Source organism: Periplaneta americana, chromosome 14 (assembly GCF_040183065.1).
Source record: "Periplaneta americana isolate PAMFEO1 chromosome 14, P.americana_PAMFEO1_priV1, whole genome shotgun sequence".
Classification (NCBI taxonomy): Eukaryota; Metazoa; Arthropoda; class Insecta; order Blattodea; family Blattidae; genus Periplaneta; species Periplaneta americana.
The window spans coordinates 67,316,506-67,338,008 of record NC_091130.1 but is presented as its reverse complement, the minus strand read 5'-3'; the positions used below and the strand labels follow the sequence as shown (position 1 = coordinate 67,338,008).

The 21,503-nt window shown below is 33.2% G+C and overlaps 1 protein-coding gene and 1 long non-coding RNA gene across 2 annotated transcripts in view; one reads left to right on the top strand and one right to left on the bottom strand.

Annotated features, from left to right (window-relative positions):
• The window catches only part of LOC138713396 (ecto-NOX disulfide-thiol exchanger 2), a 98,078-nt gene that overhangs the window by 60,988 nt on the left and 15,587 nt on the right, over positions 1-21,503 (top strand). The window contains exons 9-10 of the mRNA XM_069845473.1: positions 15,623-15,775; positions 17,496-17,636. Coding sequence (XP_069701574.1) covers positions 15,623-15,775; positions 17,496-17,636 — 294 coding nt within the window. The remainder of the gene's footprint in view (positions 1-15,622; positions 15,776-17,495; positions 17,637-21,503) is intronic.
• Positions 1-21,503, bottom strand: part of LOC138713401 (uncharacterized) — a 207,000-nt gene that overhangs the window by 181,006 nt on the left and 4,491 nt on the right. The window lies entirely within an intron of this gene.

Below are 21,503 nucleotides of genomic sequence, written 5' to 3'. Positions count from 1 at the left end.
TTCCTTATAGGTACTCGTAATTGCGTTTTAATTGTTTCTCTTTTCATTTCCCTTTTCTTTCATTGTCATTCATTGTCTGACCTTGTTTCATGAGGAACTTTGTAAACTGTCATAGATGCTTTGAAATTTGTTCAACTTTTTGAATCAATTTTAATAATATTCTTACGATATCTCATATCCTAAATAATTCAGTTTTTGTCCCTGTTCAATAATTTTGTTGTTTATAACAATAATAACAGTCTTCAGTCTTGATGTTTTCTGCAGAAAGCCATAACTTTTGTTTTATCTGATATTTCTAAATTCTAACTTGTTTTAGTATCCATCATCATCATCATCATCATCATCATCATCATCATCATCATCATCATCATCATCATCATCATCCACGATTCTAGATCAGGTGGTTTGTTTCAGAACTTAAAATTAAATTGTTAGTTAGAAAGACGTCTTAAAGATATCCATAGTCTTTTCTTTCCTCTGGGTCAGTAAATTCATAATTTGTACAGAGATTTTAATATTTAATTTAATAAATAGATAAATAAATAATCCGTGGCGCTACAGCCTGTGAAGGGCCTAGATCGACCAGCCGGCTGCTGGCCTCACGCCCACATGCCGAAGCAGAGGTGGACGATCATCCAACCAGAATGGAGGTACCGTGTGGTTAGCACGATGATCCCCCCAGACGTTATAGCGGCATTCGCAACCGGATTTTGCTACCTATCGTAGCTCCCCAAGTGCATCACGATGCTGGGTGGGCACCGGTACCATACACTGGCCAAAATTTCATGAGAAAATTTCTTCCCCCATGAGTATTCGAACCAGTGCACATTCCGTAATGCGAGTCCTAGGCAGATGCCTTAGACCACGACGCCACAGTGCGGAATTTAATAAATAGATAGCCCTTTGTAATTTATCGTCTGATTTTGCTGGATTTATATTATATTTATTTTACTTCTATCTGTCTTAGTTCAATGTTTTTGTAATCGAAATTGCCTTTGCTTATATTTATATAACTCCAAATTCGTTCGTATTTTTTATCCTGTCAATCAGCATATGTCATTGAGCCAATAAATGTCATGTTATATACACTCTTGATGTAGGCAAAATATTATATAGAAATTTACAAATTTTGACAAATGTCTGTCAGAAACTGATCATCTTTATATATCCTTAAAATGAATGTGTGAAGCATGCTGTACATAGAGTGACTTTGCAGCACTTCGATGGGAACAAGATGACCTGTTAGGATCGAAACACTCTACAGACACCACAGACCTATATAAACTTTTAAAAATACATATACATAGCAAAATAAATTAATAATAATTTATTGTATATGTTGTTTTTGTGGTGTGTGCTACGTGTTGGTATTAATATGTACTACTTTTGCTGACTTGTCTCCAATGCTATCTTTATTTAGATAGTTATTTTGTAACTGTAACTATATTATTATCAACGAACTTTTCAGTTTGGCAGATGATTTACAATAAATGACTTTGACTATTTAAAATGTTAACATTTGCAAACATTCCAGGAAACATTAATTTCAGTTGTCATGGTTTGTATATAATATACTAATAAAAAATAATGCAACTAATACAACAGTAGTCCTTGTAGATAGTTTGATCTTCGGTAATAACTATCCGTTATTGTGAATAATGTATGATCTCAATTTAGCTTCAATCAATTTATTGATTGTACTAAATGGAAAAAGGCACATCCTTGCATGTTGATATTGCCACGATTATTACCCTTCTATACACAGATAGTTCTGTCCCTACATAAAGTTTATTCCTTGCTGTTTAAACAAATTTGCTTTTTTGTAATGGTGAACGGAACAGTATTTATAATATTTTTCTTTCCTAAAATATTTATTATTAAGATAAAATTAAACATTATAAGGATTGCACATATTTATGATTGTAAATTTTTTACACAAATATTAACCTCAATACAAAAATTTTCTGGGGACTAGGAAAATTGTATTGTTACACCAAGGTTATTATTGTTTTGAGGGGTTATGAAATGTTTCCCAAATTTATGTTCTGAAGGAGAATATATTAGAAATAAGTATGTTGTTGTTAACTAATGGTGAGTTCTTGGCAATGAAACCATTAACTCCCTTGCTCATCAATATTTGTCACACACAATGGGTTTGAAGGAAAGAGCTGGACTTTGCTGAAGATGATTCTGATCCATTTCTTCCTAAGACTGTACAATGAATGAAGTGGTAAAAAGATAATTCTAGTTTTGTTCAAGTAGTAGAGATAAGTATAAAACAACATTACATACCATGAAATAACATTTATTCACCATTTGAATATTCTACTTGGAATGGGTCTATAAATTCATTTAACATTCAGGCATGTTTTTTTGAAAACATTAGTAATTGTACTCTGTCTTTTGGTTTTGAGGATTTCAGCAACAAACACATTTCTTATTGCTTCGAGCACAGCCAAATGTTCCAGTAATGTACTAAAGACATTAAACAACTTCAAAGTAGCAATGTCAATGTCTTCTGCTGCCGCAGTTTTTAGACACTTACGTTCAGGATTCATTTTACCACTTCCGATACTGTCTTCTATTTTCTTGCTTTTCTTAATGAATATTTCAAGTATCGAATGTGCAAACCCATGTTTTTTAGCCACTTCATTCTGCTTCAATCCCCTATCTAAATCACTAAATTAAATAATTTAGTCTCTAAACTGATTTGTTTTTTTGTTACACATGCCATCATTAACAAATAACACTCGAATGTGAAAAGAACCAGGCAGTCAGGAAGACAGTGGCAGGAACCATAAAAAAATTCTATTAAGGATCACTTGCCCTTGAAGCAGGTAGAGTTCTATTGTAACACACTCCTTGTACAGAATGCCAAGATCAATCAACAGAAGTATGAAAGAGAATACATCAAATAACAGGAGAATATCTTTGAGAGGATGATGCCAAGTGAAGAGTGAAATATTGAACATGAAAACCAAGTAAATTAAAAAAGAATTATGAAGTTCTATCATTCAGTCAATCGGGGTTTTCCAAAATTTGACCATCATTGTAATAAAAATATAGGAAATACACCAGGACTGATAAAATTTATTGCTACAAGAGGGTTTATTATTATATTTGTTTTCGTTTTATGGAGGTTTGACTGTATGTCCACATTTCGTGTGCATTATGAATTATTGTAGATATACTTTCAAGATTAATTTTCACAATACATCTATATTCATGTATATGAGGTCTCGCCATTCTCATTGAATAATCACGACTACTATTTTGTGTTAGTAGTCAACATGTATATACCTAATAATTTGAGAAAAATTCGTTCCGGCACCAGGAATCAAACCCGGGACCTTTCAGTTCTGTGTCCTGAGCATTCTTTCCAACTGAGCTATGCCGGGACATGATCCACACTGCCAGCCGAACTCTCTTCATTGTATCGTCAATTTTCACAAATTTAAATCAAGTGTTACCATTTACATTGTGAACACTGTGAAAAATGAGGAATTTTTGTGATTTATTTTGGGTACAAATAAACATTACATAGGAAATTTTTATCATTACTGCCATTAAACATGGCTGGTCTTCAAGATTCTCCATGATTTAAGGAGGTAGAGATTTTGTACTAGCCATTGCACTGTTCCTTAGAAGTATTAATATTAGTTAGCTATACATACATACATACATACATACATACATACATACATACATACATACATACATACATACATACATACATACATGTTCTGCCCATGGGCAGGTCTTTCACTACAAACTCAGCATTCTTCAATCTTTCCTGTTTTCTGCTCTCCTCTAAGTCTCTGCATATGATCCATAATATATCTTAATGTCCACACCTGTGGACTAACGATTAGCGCATCTACCCGCGAAACCAGGTGGCCCGGATTCGATTCCCGGTCGGGGCAAGTTACCTGGTTGAGGTTTTTTCCGAGGTTTTCCCTCAATCCAACATGAGCAAATGCTGGGTAACTTTCGGTGTTGGACCCCTGACTCGTTTCACTGGCATTATTACCTTCATCTCATTCAGACGCTAAATAACCTAAGCTGTTGATAAAGCGTCGTAAAATAACCTACTAAAATAATAAAAAAATATATATCTTAATGTCATCTATCATCTGATATCTTCATCTTCCCTGAACTCTTCTCCCGTTCACCATTCCTTCTAGTGCATCCTTCAGTAGGCAGTTTCTTCTCAGCCAGTGACCCAACCAATTCCTTTTTCTCTTCCTGATCAGTTTCAGCATCATTCTTTCATCACCCACTCTTTCCAACACAGCTTCATTTTTTATTCTGTCTGTCCACTTCACATGCTCCGTTCTTTTCCATATCCACATTTCAAATGCTTCTGTTCGTTTCTCTTCATTTCGTCATAATGTTCATGTTTCTGCCCCATACAATGCCACACTCCACACAAAGGATAGTTAGCTTTGTACCTTTTATATATATATATATATATATATATATATATATATATATATATATATAAAAACAAAAGCAAAAGCACTTACCATGGAAAAAGAGTATAGTTTGATAAATAGTTACTCCATGTTTGATTATAAAAAAATAGCCAATTAATTCTATACCATATTGTGAATTTAAAAAATGATGCTAGTAAAAATTCAATTTTGATAAAGTTGAGTATCAGTCGATCATAAAGTATATATTTTTTAAAGACAGGAAGAACAGAGTTCAAAGATGAATAGTGTGATTTGCAAACTTATTCTGTTGAAACTAGTGTTATTATACACTTCATTCCTTGAGATTTTAACATTTAAATCGCCATATAAGCCCCAGAATTGTCGACACATTTCTTTAAACTAACTGCTACGTTTGCTACTGCGAACTGCAAAAATGTGTGTGAAACATGGCTGCAGGCTGAGAGCTGATCATGCACCCAATCTTGAACATCATTTGCAAAATGTGGGCGTGCACCATTCTGCATAAACTGAAGCATGCATTGTTATTCCATTGAAAAATAACTGGCCACACACGATCTTGCAGCAGTTCCAAATATCTTTTAGCATTCATTGTGTGTGGGGAAAGAAAGAACCAACAACAGTGGACAACATGATACTGTGTCATACTTATCTTCGGATACCCTTACACCTTTTTTCACAGATATGTGGATCTGTTTGGTCCAGTCATCATGTCATCCCAAGAAAATGTCTGCAAATTCTATCCTCTTGTCACAGTCCATAATGTGGTTTCCATATCTTAAAAGAGAGATCTTTCTTCTTCAGAATGGTTGTAACTGCATACGTGAGAAGCCACATTCACAAGATCCTCGATACATGGATTTCTGTGGACTTCTCATGAACATCAGAATTTGAAAATCCTTTATCATTCATATCACTTTTAAAAACTGTTTTCGTAAATAGTGAAATAATATTAAAAATGATTACAACAAAGTAATAACCATTTTACATGACTTCCTGCAAAATTAAAAACATATCTGTTTGATCTGCATGGTTTGTAAATTTATGTCAGATATCTTACTTTTTGGGGCTTTTATGGAGTTCTGTGTTATTTGGACACCTAGTAAATGATACAGTTTATTATGCATGTTTTTAATAATAATTCAGGAAGAACTGGAAATTGTAGTAACATGATAAAAAAGACTGAATTTTTACAAGAGGTATAAAATGCATATAAAGTAATCTTATCATTTTCATGGGACTTTTTTTACATTTGGTCAGAAGTTTAGAATTTCATCTTGTGATCTAAGAAAATGTCTTCATTTGTTCTACAGGACTTTACAAATCGTACCTTACAGGGAATGCTGAAAATGTTGTCGTCCTCAGCTAAACAGGCATGGTATCAGAAAAACACATTCTAATTGACACCATGAATAAATTCGGCCATAGTAATGTTTTCCTTTAGTTCTTGCAATGTGTGAGGATTTGTTTTGTAAAGTTTGTAAATTCGTTGGCATATGTTCAAGATTTTCGCCTTTCCACTATTAAAACTGTACATTTTTGCTCATGTTTTTTATTTTGACTGAACCAGTAAATTCAAATTTTTGTACCATATCGTGAATTGCAGTTCTGGAAGGAGGTAATTGATCAGGAAATGTCTGAATAAATTTTGCACTCTCATCGTGAGCTGATCATTATTTTAAAAAATGTTTACAGAGAAAAATGCGTTGCTCTAGAGTCAATGTCTAATCATCTTCGCAAATGATGTGTACCATCATGAAACTGTCAGGGAACAGGTTCAGAAATGAATTGTAGTGAAACGGGGAGTGGGGGGGAGGGGGAAGTGGAGCTGTAGTACAGGTACTGCTGGCTGCTGCAGGTTTATTAGCTGAGATGTAAAAAACCATATGATCATGTAGGTAATATTAATTTCTCCATGTCAAACTTAACTAGTAGAAAGTATGTGCAATCCTTTACATTGTTTTACGTAGAAGGAAATGGTCCCTCATTTCTAAACCTTCATATACTTAGCATAAGTCAATTTTCGCACTTGATGTGCATTATGATGAAGTCTTTAAAATTGTTAATGCAACATAATTTTGTGATTAACTTCGTATATTTAATAGTATTCAGCTTCTGAGATGAATTGTTCGTTATTATGGTTAAATGGTACCTTAATAAATTTGAAGTTACAGATTCCAGTCATACACCAGTTGTTTCTGGCATAGTTTTCAGTTAGTAATAATATTAAGCTCTCTGAAGACGATTCTCTTCATTAAATGTATTATAGTTTATACGTGTATTCTTCACAAAATAAAAAGGAATGTTGTTAGGACAATGGTATTCTGTTGAGTTTGTTGAAAATGTGATTTATGAAGAAATAACAGGTAACTCTCCAAAGAGAGATGTAATCTAATAGTACATTTAAATATATTTAAGCCATTAAGGAGGTGCAGTTCCTACTGAATGTTATGCTTATTTTATAGTTAAGTGAACTTAACAGTTGGATTGTTAATTTGTATCAGTAACAATTGAATGAACTTAGTGAGGACCTCCAGAAACAATGCAGGTAGGTATAAAGAGGGACGGACGGAATATTAACAGCATCAAAGGTATTTATATAAATTTGATGTAGTAATAAGAGTATATATTTAAATAATTTTGAAAGTCGTACAGTACGAATGTTATCTGGCATCCTCAAGTTTATTCTGCAATCTGAGCCAGTGTGATAAATGTTTGCATTTCAGGACTTGCTATTTCTGTTTATCTATGACTCTGTGTCCAGATATTTTTCACTTTCTTAATTTCTGTACCTGTATAACATTTGAAAATAGTCATGCATGCTAGAAGTACAAATAACCTATCAGTGAATAAGATGAATTTATATTTTTTATAAATAAATACAGTGTATACACTTTATTCCTGACACAATTTTTTGTTTAATTTCCAGATATAAAAACTAGCATTCCCTATTTTACTTATATGTTAAAATATGTTGGATAACATGCATCTTTTATACTAACAAAATAATTTGGTGATACTCATTACTTGATATTTTTGGGCAACCATTTTAATATAGCGCAGTCATGTATCGTAATTACTTTTTGTAACTTACTGTTATGCATGTCTTCCTTCTGCTCATAGGAATCTATCTGAATGTGCATTTATTTGAAGTTCCTATCGCATATGTCAAAATACATGCTATGATTGACAAAACAATACTTCCTCGTGAAGAAGGAATAAGATATTATTTAAAAAGATGATGTGATAAATAAATGAGAATGCTCTGAGAATACCTGGCCTAATAAATTTATTTTTTATAACAAATTTCACTTTTAACGTAATAAGATTTGATTCCAGATGTCAAACACAGAATATTTGCGCAATATAATTCTGTCTTTGAGCTCACTAGTATATTAGAAAGTTATCTGTGTTGTTTTCCAAAATGTTGGAAATTATTATGTATATGATATACAGAGAATGCCATTAATTCCAGGTTGTTATTCTTTGAGATATTTCAAACAAAAAAGTTTAATGCAATTTTGCTCGTTTTTGCTTCCTTTTCGAGTTAAAATTGTTTTATGTGAAACATTTCATAGTGCGTTTTGGGAACACCATTGATTTAATTCCTTAAATGCTCAGTCAATTTAAGGGAGCAGTATATTGTGATAATAAATGCTTGGAAGAATTTTGGTTTTGTTCTTTAAATGTTTAGAAATTTGGTCCGAACAAATCTGACTTTTCATTCTGCAAAGGAATTTTACGAAGTTACATTTGTTCAGATCAAATTTCTGCACATTTAAAGGACAAAACTAAAATTCTTTCAATGATTTATTATCATAATACACTGATCTCTTAAATTGACTGAGCATATTGGGAATTAAATCAGTAGCTTTCCCAAAACACACTATGAAATGTTCCATGTAAATAAATTTTTTCTCAAAAAGGAAGCAGAAACGAGCAAAATTGTACTAAACTTCCTTGTTTGAAACATCTCAAAGAGCAAACCCCTGAAATTAATGACATGAGCAATTATTAAAATATATGATCCACAAAATCCCCAATAATTTAAAGTTATTAACCCCCCAATAACAATTCCTATATGAGCTACAGAAGAATAAGCAATTAATGACTTTAAGTATGTTTGACGCATACAAATTAACTTCAGAAACTATCCATGAAGTAGATTGTTTAAATGTGTACGTCTGTTCATAATAATTGTGTATCACACACGAATTAAAGAAAAATGTAACTTCATCTTATGATGTATTTGAAATCTAAATAGGTATAAATATACAAAAATACAGATTGTTAATGTTAAAAAATTTGATTTTAAATTATATAGCTGAGATGTCTTGTTGACCATCTCTTTTACAAAGGCTTTTGATCAAGTAAAGAGTTGTACCAATGTTCCTTATTTCTTGAATTCCTTTGAACGAAGTTTGGAATAAAGTCTCATTCCAACAGTGTAGATCCAGTATGAACGCAATATGCTCTTCAAAACTAATTTCGATTATATGTGAATCACATTGCCAATATAATTGAATAAGTTTCTTTGTTATTTATTTATTTTATATAGTATCGAAGTAGCCTACTTATTTTTCAGTTTTATGATATGAGATAATTCAATATGAATTATAACTCTTAAAAAATAAGAGTGACGGAAGTTCCCGACTTCTGGCTTACATATGCAAATACAGTTCTTGTGTTTAGTTTGACATAATTCGGAAGTGGATAAAATATCGATAAAGTTCACTAATTATTAGAACTTTATTTATTTATGTGTTGGATTTGTCGGACCGTTCTTCGGTTCATTTCTAAGAGAATAATAATAACCTGAATTTTACGCACTGAGCAGTTGGCATTGTGGACATCTGGTAACATGGAAAATAATCTAATTAAAATATTATTTGAATACTTCCTCTGTCTTCAGGACCTTTGAGATAATGGAGAAATTATATGATTTTGTTTAGTTTACCAAGGAAAGTAAAATCAATCCCATTACAGGCAAAATCTATCCAGAGGTGATGGGACGTTAAAGACTCCCACCTCTATAGACATCCGGCATTAATGGAAGTAGAGTGTCAGTCCTCTGCCCCCAGTAAGTACTCTGGTACTTATATCTGTGAGAATTTGAGCAAATCGCAGGGCCATAGTGCAGCCAGAAGGATTAGATCGATGGAAAAATCCATGACCCATTGGACATAGAACTTTCCGACTTTGTAATGTTGCATGTTTCCAAATACGTACTATGTATTCCTAATGATTCGATTAACATTTATTGTCCTCAGGGGCGTACACTAGAGGGGGAATTATCAGGTTTTAATCCCTCCCCCCCCCCTTGAACTTTGTGAAAAAATGACATATTTAGATTTGAGTAATTACTGATATTTATTTTAAATGACATATTTAGATTTGAGTATTTTTTTTATCCATAATCGTTTTCCCTTCTCTAATTTTTCACTGTCAGAGTAACAAAATCTACATCGGCAGAAGTTGTAATTCTTCTATCCCTCCTTCAGTATAATCCCTGTGCTTTGTGCTGTGACATGTCCAAATGCTATCTTTCTTAAAGAGAGACCTACTGCGTAGTACCGACCTTGTAATAAAATGAAGCTGACACAATATTAAATTTAACTTGTGAAACATACTCTAAAGGTTATTTTGACAGTTCTGAGTACAGATGTTAAATATTGTGTATTGTCGATTTTAAACTCATTTTGAGAGTGGTATTCACCCATTCATTAGTTTGAGTTCTGAGTTTATTGTGAAACGTTCGTTTAACATTTTGTGCATTTGACAATTCATATTTTTAATATAAACTTCACATAATCGTTCCGGGATCTTTGATATGTCTAAGTGACCACAAAACTCAATTTTCAGCCGCAGCATAATGATGTCGCTAACGTTCTTCCTGGAACTAGTATCACAACCCCCTGTGAAAATTCAGATGATGATGATGATGATGATGATGATAATAATAATAATAATAACAATAATAATAATAGTAATAATAATAATAATACACAACATTTAAAATACCAATAATGTAAATTGTAAAGAATTTTAATTACAACCCCCCCCCCCCCCTTGGCACAATTCTGTGTACACCACTGATTGTTCTTAATTACATTTTTAAATAAAAATTTATATCTGTAGAATTTTTTAAAACTTATTATTGCGCTTTTTTATCTGCATACTCGATGTGAATATTTCATATTACCCTCCTTAAAGTCTTAATAGGGGAATGTTATTATATTTTCCATCTTTGCAAAGATAATGAACTGTTATGCTAGTTTCTTACTAATGAAAAAAACTTCCAATATTAACACAGAACACATTTTCATTGTGTGCATCTATTTGAATAATGACAAAACGAAACATTTCAAACATTAGAAACTATAGTAATTCTTGTACTCTGTTTATTTCAACTTCTGGAAAGGCCACGAAATGTCGAATAGTTGATTTCCCAATTCCTTATTGCAAGTAGTAAAGTACTGGTATGTTTTATTTATTAATGTATTTCTGAAACATTCCTATTGCAACTGCAGAATCATATGTACTGTAACAAGTTTAACATCAAACAGCCAAATTACTGTTTTCATTTTTAACTTACAATCATTTGTTATTCATTATTATTTTTGGATCATAATTGTTTGCTGGATTTGTTATTTATATAAGTCACTAAATTATTTATTTCTGAATGTTTGGTACAAACTTTCCTTCATATATATATATTATATAATATTGATATTTATAATGATATTATCATTCTAATTTGAAGGCGAATTTCTGGATGCAGAGCTTCCATATTGCATTTTAACTTCCTCTCTTTTAATCTAAATATTGGGAATGCAGGAATATGAATGTTGATATGCCCATGTATGTTAATGAAATAGAAACATAAAACTGTTCAATAATTATACAAGTAATTAATAAAAAGAGCTAGATCGATGCAGTTTATGCTTCAAAGTTGTGTTATGAATGCAAAATTATTTCATCATTTTACTTTGTAAATATTCACAGACAATAAAGTAATAAAAAGATTTATTTTCAACACAACTGAAAAGAATTTGTCAAATGATTTGCAGCTAAGAGGATTGATGCTTGGGACTTGTGCATAAAGGATTTTTATGTCCTTCTTAGTTAATATGTTGATCAACTTTACGTTCACTAAAGATAAATATTGTATTTCTTAAATGTTCGGAGCAGAAGGTAACAAGAATAAAGAGAATATTCTAGGTAAGGAAAATAGTTACACTACCAGTAGGAGTAGGACTGTTGCTCTTCCTGGGTAGGGATTGAAGGTCAGTTTTATCTGTAATAATAGAATATTTTTCTTAAGAATTCCTTATTATCTTGTGCATTTTTATGATTTTTCTACAATGTATTGTTACTGATCATAAGTTTTTGAGTAGATATGCTTATCCTCAGTGTAATTTAGATATGTAGATATTTTCTATTAATTCATACTATTTTTAAGTATAGATCCTGTTTTTCTCATACTTTTATACACTTGTGTTTTTTTATATTTCTCCTTGTTCCTCTTTTTTTTTTCATCATCTATATTTTTACTTATTGCAATTTTGTTATTGTATATAATTATATTTTATTTTTGTATGTTCGTTGTAAGAATTATGTTATTAATGACATAAGAATATTTTGTTTCAAATTATACTACATATTTCATTGAATTAGAGTCAATAATTACTTATGAATAGGTAATAACATGAAGATTTTTATATCATAAATTAAAATTCGCTGTTTCAATACATTAAATGCCTTTTTGTTCTCTTTAAAGCTAGAAAATTTGTTTTTGTTATTGTTTACTAAAACAGGAACTGTTACAATTTTTTTTTACTGTGGTGTGTAATAAATTATTATTAATTTTTTCATTGTCAAAATGTTGTTGCTTGAAAGGTTTTCATAATTTTTATTGCGGTTTTTGAGACCGAACATTTTGCTGCACATACTTCCAAATTTTACATTTATGCACTGAGTGACAGTTTTTGTTTCTGTTGTACCAGACACTATTTAAATACTATATTCGGTGTTCTTGTTCTGTGAAATTCTTAACGTCTCTTGATGGTTAATGTTTGACACATTACTAAACTACCCAGTTGTGATCATCAGTTTTAATTATATTGGAAGGAATTAACTTAAAAATTGCACAAAATTAAACCACTTCTTTATGGAGATTTAAATAAAAATGCTATGAAATACATAAATTATTTTGGTATGATACTTTATGGGTTATATAGCAAGGCAAATTATGTTGTTTGATTATTGAAATGTAATGATGAGAAACAAGGGGTGTGTGATATGTATATAAAATATGATATTAATTTGTGTTTTACATTTCATTGCGAGGCCTTGATTATGAGTACAATGTCTTGGATCTTTCAGTAAAAGTTACTGCTTTTCGTTTGTATACTATATAACTCAACAGATGTTCCACACAATAATGATGGACGATTAATACAGAAGAATAAATGCAACATATACATTTGTTGAAGTCCATATAAACTCCGAAAATATACTGTGATAAAAATAATTGTTATTTTAATTTTCCACTTATATGAAACTTTTTATTATGCACTAAAATGGTAAAAGCACACTGGAGCACCCCAAATTCATTGATTCCATACACTGGCCGAAATTTCATAAAGAATTTCTTTCCCCATGAGGATTCGAACAAATACTCATTCCATACTGTTAGTACAAGTTAGTTAGTTCTTAGACCACGCAACTATGGCAGCAGTTTTAGTAGCAGTACTAAAACTTGTGAAATTATAATGATTTTCCTGTATATTGAAAATACTAACTTGAAAGGCTATTCATTACTGGTGTTTGTACTATGGCCAAGCTTGTAATATGAATTTGAAATGTTTAATTTATTTTTCCTTATTGTGGTAACTTTTCCACACTTCCAGGAATGATTTCAGGCGTAAATGTTCATTACATTTTTATGTTTCAGAATTTGTTTTAGGCCAAATCGAGAATATTTTATATGAAATTGCCTTTCTGCTATTCTTTTGATATTGGTTTTGTAGAAAATACTAAATCCTTGTATAGCTTTTGAGTATTGAAATGGTGTGAAGAAAGGAAATGTTTCCAAAGTTTTAGAATATCTAACTTGTTTCAACTTCAGGAACATACTGTTGACTAAAGTGCGTCACACTTATTGCCATGGTCTCTTAGTAAAGGAAATATACTCTACTTAGGATTATATTGACCCATTGTGTACCCTGTATATGCGATGAATGCCCAGTCCAACAGGTGGCCTGGATGGCATTTGTGAATCCGATGCTGACAAATGGGATATCCTGCCACACCCCTGACAGCAAGATTGCATCGCCAGACAAGTACCTTATAAGCCCCAGGACCCAGAGCCTCAAGCCCTTCCAATATCAGCATCAAAAACACGTACTACTCCCAAAACTCAAAACTTCAACCCAGTCTATTGTTAACTATTGGTAGAATGTTAGAGAGAAGTGGGAGTACCCTGATAAAACCCATCTGCAACGCCTGGATGGTATTCTACTGAGTCAACTATGTTAAAATAACCCTGGCAGGTGAACAAAGTCCAATAGCCATAAACTGTTTCATTTCATTTTATTGTTCGACTATTGTATACATTCCTCATTATTTTCAACCAATTATGTGATGTCTTCTGGCTCTAAATAAGTGGCTTAGATATGAAAATGGCTTTTCATCTATCAATTAGAAGTGTTTTGGCATTAGAAACTCAATAGTGTAATTCAGGTCTTGAGCTCATGACACACCTGTTCTTGCTGTTTTCGGTTTAATTGAAATTAAGCACAGATTACTGCTGTTGTTGCTTCATTTGCATTTAACAGCTTAATATTTGTAAAATAAGAGGGCTTATTTTGATTCAACTGCGTTTCGAAACATTCAACACATACAAAGCAGGATGATTGACTGTGCTAGTGGTAACTACCGAACTATCCTTTTCCTTTCTTGTCTATATGGTAGTGATTACATCAATAACATGTTCTTGTGGGCAATCACTCTAGCTATGAAGATAATATCTATTGTTGGATTCAAGTTTATCGTAATAGCACAATAAGCATAATATTGTAATGTACAGGGAGGCCCAAAAATCACGACCAGGAGTGTTGTTTTGCTTCGAAAATGTATTCCTATTTATTTATTAAGAGAAATTATGGAAGTGTTTGTGAAAAAAAGATATGTATTTCGCGTCTAGTTGGTAACAGTAAAGTTAGTTATTGTGTATACGTGGCAAGAACATAGCTTATTCAAATTTCTCCCAACACACAGCCATCAGTGCCAACTGTGCATGGAAAATTACGACCAACACCCTGATAGGTTAGATGCACTCATATTGTAAGTAATGTCATTTCTTCTAATCATATTGAATAAATAGTTTCCATATTTTCATTTTTACTATTACACTTTACCTGAACATAAACCGAAATAACATCAAAATATCACCTGATCATAACTTTTGGGACATTCTGTGTAATTTCTAGGTAGCCTTCCGATTTTTGGAAGTAGTACAAAGCCATTTCAAGAAAAGTTTCTTGGTCATATACGGAGGTAGGGCACAAATTTTATAAAATTCCTGTTCTTGCGTTACATTGAAATAGATATTCATTGAACTGAGTAGAATTTGTTTACTTATCAATGTGCTAAGTGGCCTATTCGAGAGATAAATATATATTTCTCTTGAAAGGAGTTTATAAGGAAGGAAGGACAAAATCATCGTGAGTTAATACGTAGTGGGACCACATGACACACCAGTTGGGAATGCTTTTATAGGCAACTTAATAACCATTGATATATATATATTTGTAAAGCATTTGAAGATATAAGTACTAGTGTTGGAGACATCCCCTTTCACCACATTGTTTAAGTCTTCACAAAGCACATCACAACCCAATTGCCTTGGTAGCCTGAAGTCTCGTAATATTAAATCTTCACCTATTAGCAAGAAAATTACTTTGCTTGAATCGAACCTTCACTGCTCTGTTTATAACAGTTACACTCTTCTAACTAACCAAAATCAGTTTGCATAACATAGCAGAAGATATTCATAGCTGATGATCACAAAACTGGATTGGAATCGGTGAAGATTGCAGGAGTAACATTGGGGACCTTTGGAAAGTTTGAAAATGTAATGATGGGTATCTGGGTGATGTTTGCAGGAAATAAAGACTGTGCAGTTGGAGGAGGTGTTGAATGAGCGAGCTGACGAGGAGATGGAAGTATCAGATGCTGAGGAGGATTATATGGGAAATCCAAAGAAGAAAAATCGGATTGATTCTTCAGAAGATAAAACTAGTCTTGCTGCAATTAAGGTAGAGATGATCTCTTTTTAGTATAAATTATTGCCTGTGGCACAAAAAATAATTATGGTAAAAATGCAGCCAGGAATGCTAGACATCCAAGATTTTAAGGGACTGTTTTTTATTTAAGAAAAATATTTTATATTCCTTGTAATTTATTTGTAGTACAGCAATAGTCTTATATTTTAAAATTTATTTAATTATTTATAAATGATGATAAATTGATGTTGGTAATAAATTTTCAAGAACGTGAAACCTGTTCAAGACGGAAGTGACAGGGTCCTATTTTTTTTCTGTGGACAGGTTTCCATACTATTCATATGTGAAGTTAAAGTGGAATATTTTATCATTTTATCCCCCCTCTCCTGACACTTCTAAAGGCCCGCTCCCACTTAACGGAATCGAATCGAACAGAATTTCTCTTCACAATGTATTTAAATGGAAGATAGCAGAAAGCAGCGTGTCGAATCGAACAGAACAGAATTCATGAGCTAAAATATTTATTCCACTGCCAGAATAGAATTTCTTGTTTCGGGTAGGATCGTAAGTTCTCGTGAAGCCTTTGTGAAAAAACAAATGAACCACAGCCATTCTTGGCGGCTTTATTTATTTACTATTGAAAGTTATTGCTGAAATAGTACGTATACAAAAATACAATGTAATATGAACGAAGAAAAATTAATAAATCTTGTGTAGAATTATTCTCTTTTGTATGATAAAACACAAATCACAGAAGTACTGTTCTGTTTGATTCCACTAGATGTGAGTGGCAGGAGACTTTTCGTTTCGATTTGGTTCGATTCCATTAAGTGGGAGCTGACCTTAAGTCTACCGACAATTCCTATAGCAACAGTCTTCTGTCATGAGTCAGTAACTCTTATCTCCATCTGTAACTGCTGAACTAGGTTTTTACCAATATGAAATTCATGCTTACATTCGCCTTTCCATCATTATGTGTGAGTTTTCACTGTGAACCTGTGTAAAGAGGTGAAGAGTTTGTTGTTGTTGTTGTTTAGTCAGCTGTCCGAAGACAGGTCTGAATCTCACAAATGATACCAACATGGCATCACCTATGAGAAACTAGGCCATGGGATAATGGGATAGGGTAGCCAGTTCCTTTCCCTCTCCATTGCATACATCACCAATCAGCTACATGTTACACTAATCAGACTTCAGATGTATACAAATAATAAAATTGTTCTTCCTCTAACACATATTGTCAAGTGAGATGTACTGCCTGATTAGATGTACATATCAGCCAGAATCTCAATCAGAGGCAGTGAAGAGTTTCTGAACCAATTTTCCCAAGCAGAACAGAACATAATGTGGCAATGTTGCCAATTTATAGATGGAATATTTAATTTCCATTGTAGAATGGTTACATCAAAATAAAATGAATAAAGCATTAACAATGAAAATGCATTTGCTGTTGTGTTTTAAGGATTTTTTTTTAATTTATAATTTTTTACCAGCACCACAGTCAGTCTGCGAATTTTTTAAGGGACATTTTTTATTTATTTATTTTTAAGTTCTTATTTCCCCATCCTAGCACCACAACTAATCCACGAATTTTTCAAAACTATTCATGAAAATATATTATAAGCTTATAAAAACGTTATTCAGTCATGTACAGTGCTGCAATTAAGAGGGAATAACATAAAATTCTATTTCACTTCAGTAAAGGTTGACAGATTTATTGAAATCATGTTTTTATGTTGTACTTTTTTTTCAGGATGAAAATGATAGTTTACGATGTCAATTGGAAGCATACAAAAATGAAGTCGACCTTGTACGATCTGACTTGAAAACTGAGTTGGAACAGAAAGAAAAGGAACTCAAAATGTTACGACAAACACTTCAGGGAATGCAACAGGTACATTCAATTCATGTTAATATTGTAGCACCCATTTTCTGCACAACTCTTACCATTCTTTTACAGACATTGAGATGCTAGGAGAAAATCCACAAATGATTAGGGAAAACACGGGAATTTTACTTGAAGCAAGTAAAGCGATAGGTTTGGAAGTAAATCCCGAAAAGACAAAGTGTATGATTATGTCTCGTGACCAGAACATTGTACGAAATGGAAATATAAAAATTGGAGATTTAACCTTTGAAGAAGTGGAAAAATTCAAATATCTAGGGGCAAAAGTTACAAATATAAATGCCACTCGGGAGGAAATTAAACGCAGAATAAATATGGGAAATGTCTGTTATTATTCAGTTGAGATTTTGCCATCCAGTCTGCTCTCAAAAAAGCTAAAAGTTAGAATTTATAGAACAGTTATATTACCGGTTGTTCTGTATGGTTGTGAAACTTGAACTTCACTTTGAGAGAGGAACAGAGGTTAAGGGTTTTTGAGAATAAGGTGCTTAGGAAAATATTTAGGGCTGAGAGGGACGAAGTTACAGGAGAATGGAAAAAGTTACACAACGCAGACTGCATGCATTGTATTCTTCACCTGACATAATTAGGAACATTAAATCCAGTTGTCTGAGATGGGCAGGCATGTAGCATGTATGGGCAAATCCAGAAATGCATGTAGAGTGTTAGTTGGGATGCCAGAGGAAAAGAGACCTTTGGGAAGGCCAAGACATAGATGTGAGGATAATATTAAAATCGATTTGAGGGAGGTGGGATATGATGGATTGATCTTAGTCAGGTTAGGGACCGATGGCGGGCTTATGTGAGGGTGGAAATGAACCTTCGGGTTTTCTAAAAGCCATAAGTAAGTAAGTATTTCCTTCTATAAATCATTGTTATAAAATTCTCAAACATTTTATTTTGGTGTGAAAAGAAAGTTGAAATCAATTTAGTTACCATTGTTCAGCAACAGTCTTCATTAAAGGAAGCAGTCCGCGATATAATTCCATATTTCGATTATATTATAGGAAGTTTACCAAAGTAATCCTTGCATTAACGGTGTTTGTCGCATTGCTCTACGCCTTTTAGTTTCCGAAATATTAAAGGTCTTACTGCAAGCCCTGACGTCATAACCACTGATCGCTTCATAAGACTGTGTTGTAGTTCTGTTTGACATACAGCGTAGAACGAGTAAGTATATATTCATACGTTACAGTCAGTTATTATTAACACATTTAGGACTTATCACATGCATATACTGTAATAATAATAATAATAATAATAATAATAATAATAATAATAACTTAGCCATTTTGAATTTCTACTCATAGTGGTCCATGTATTGTGGGTCCCTATCACCACGGCATGGCGCGTCCTCAGGTTGCGGATAGAGGAGACGGCCTCCAGATATGGAGGGTAGCTGCGAATATATTGAATAAGCAGTCGTGGACAGCCGATAAGGGGTGGTCCTCCAGCTTGGGGGTTGGGCGAAGGGCTAACAACCCATCACCGTAAAAAACAGCTTGTTACGTATCCCTATAATAAGCCTCGGAATAGGACTGATTCTCAGGCACGACCACAGCAAAGGAATAAGGTTTTGAGATTTGGCACAGGATAGGGACCGCTGGCGGGCTTATGTGAGGGCGGCAATGAACCTTCGGGTTCCTTAAAAGCCATTTGTAAGTAAGTAAGTAAGTAACTCATAGTGGTAAGAACAACTTGGGTCTGGTAAGGGTTTAAACTGAAAAGGTTTAATATGTCGATCCATTATAACCTAATTCAACGCCTTCACCGAGTGAGTGAATGTATGTGAGACGTGGAATATTCGTTATGAATGGACTGCAAATACGTGTTTATCTCACGTCAAAAATAAATTAGTACATGGTTTATATTATTCTATTGCCTCATAGTTGTTGAGTCACACGGTTTAGGCACGAAGTTATGTTTGGGGGAACCTCTAAAACATGTGGATCATCGAATTGCGGCAGTTGATAACCAGAACTACTTCCAAGACATTTTTCTGCATAGTATCTTCTCTCCACGCATTTTTCTTCCAGCTGTATGTTTTGTCTTCCACCCATCGTTTAGTGGCTTTAGAGTACTGGAGTCTGGAGCCAGTTACATCTCTTTTCACATTGTAATTATGGTCCATTATCACAATCATAATTCTTGTTACCATTCCACCATATGGAAAGTGTTTTCTCTTAGGAGTGTAAAGCAATCTCTCGTTATGGTATGATTCAAATTTGCTGGTGTGACAAAATTGATTAGTCTGATTTAGGTCTTTTAAAAGGGCAGGGTTACATACAACTTTTTTCAGAGCATTGTAATCGCTGGATCCAGGTTCGATTTGTATGAATGTGTGCACATTATATTATGTCTCTGTTTCTCCCCATTCGTGTATATTACAAACATGGTTTAATACAGAAATGAATCTGTCTTCTAAGTCGTCAGAATCATCTTCACATGTAGCACAAGACCACATAGGTGATTTATGATGCTCTCTTTCCACATTTGTGCGGCAGCTTTAAGCTTTTTGCCATGTGCCAAATGTCAAATTGATAGCCCATCCATTCATATTTGGTCCTTATCAATTTCCTAATTCCTCTATGGCGGTCCGATAGAAAGAGGGTAATGTTAATTTTTTTCTTTTAGGTGATCTAGAACTTTTTCGCATGCTGTTTCGCCTACAATTAGACCTTTTTGCAAAACTACGAAGTCTATAATCTTACCTGAATCGAGGTCCATTACACTGTAAGTCACATATTTTGCACTGTAACTAGGTGAGTCAAATTGGCCATCACCGCGATTCGCACGTTTTTATCTTTTAGGGAATTGATAAGTTGTTCATGAATCTGAAAATAAGTACATCTGACTGTTAGTTCTACGAATTTTGAAATTATTTTATAAAATGTTGTCTTGCCGATGAAACATAGTTGTAAAGTTTTTGAAAATTTTTCAAACTATTTGTATCTTATATCGCACAAGTATAACACAGAACTCACTGCTATGCTTCACCTCTGTTCAGACTTCCACTCCCAATTACGGGCATTCTGGCACACTGCATTAACTTTCAGGAATGGTCCTATTGTTTCTACCAAATATTTGTAAAAGAGGAATGACAAATATTACATAAGAAAAACAAAATTTGTAACACTGACCAGAATAAAAAAAAAAAAAAAAAAGACACTTTTTTACTTCCTATTTACTTTCTGTTTCATGTGCAGCGTCCTCGGAACCTGATGAATTAGAATTTGAAGTTTCTTCTTCTATTTGAAAATATGTCTCTAAGTCAGTTTCTGCTCCCCCACATCTGATTCACCACACACATTTCTTAGCGTCTCGCACCCTATCTCACACTGCACAGCTTTGTTTATATTAGGTTCCAGTGAATTTTCAGCCTCATCGAGAACTACACACACGTCAATATTTTCAGCTATAGGTGCATCACTGCAACTTGCTATTGCTTCTTCGACAACCTTCTTTCATTTATAAGCAGAGGAGCGCGTAGATCAGAACTGTCTTGGGGAGATTCTCCTTTCAAAAATAGGAAAGAGACAGAAGTTTTCTTAATTTTCATAGGAGTTCTATTGTCTTTCATTAAACGTCTTTTTAGTAAAGACGATTCTTCAAAATCAGTTTCACGGAAATGACTGGAACACACAACAGTAGTTTTCGATAGTGTAAAACCTTTTCTGTTGATTTTCTTCACCCATGCTTTAAATCTTGCAATAACTTTTCTCTGTTCGGAAATACATGAAATGATACCCCTTCTTCATGTTCTGTTTTTGTTGTTCCCTCTGAACACGAAAAATCACAACACCACGGTATTTTAAACTGTTTTACGATACAGTTTCTTCTGTTTAGTCCACTGTA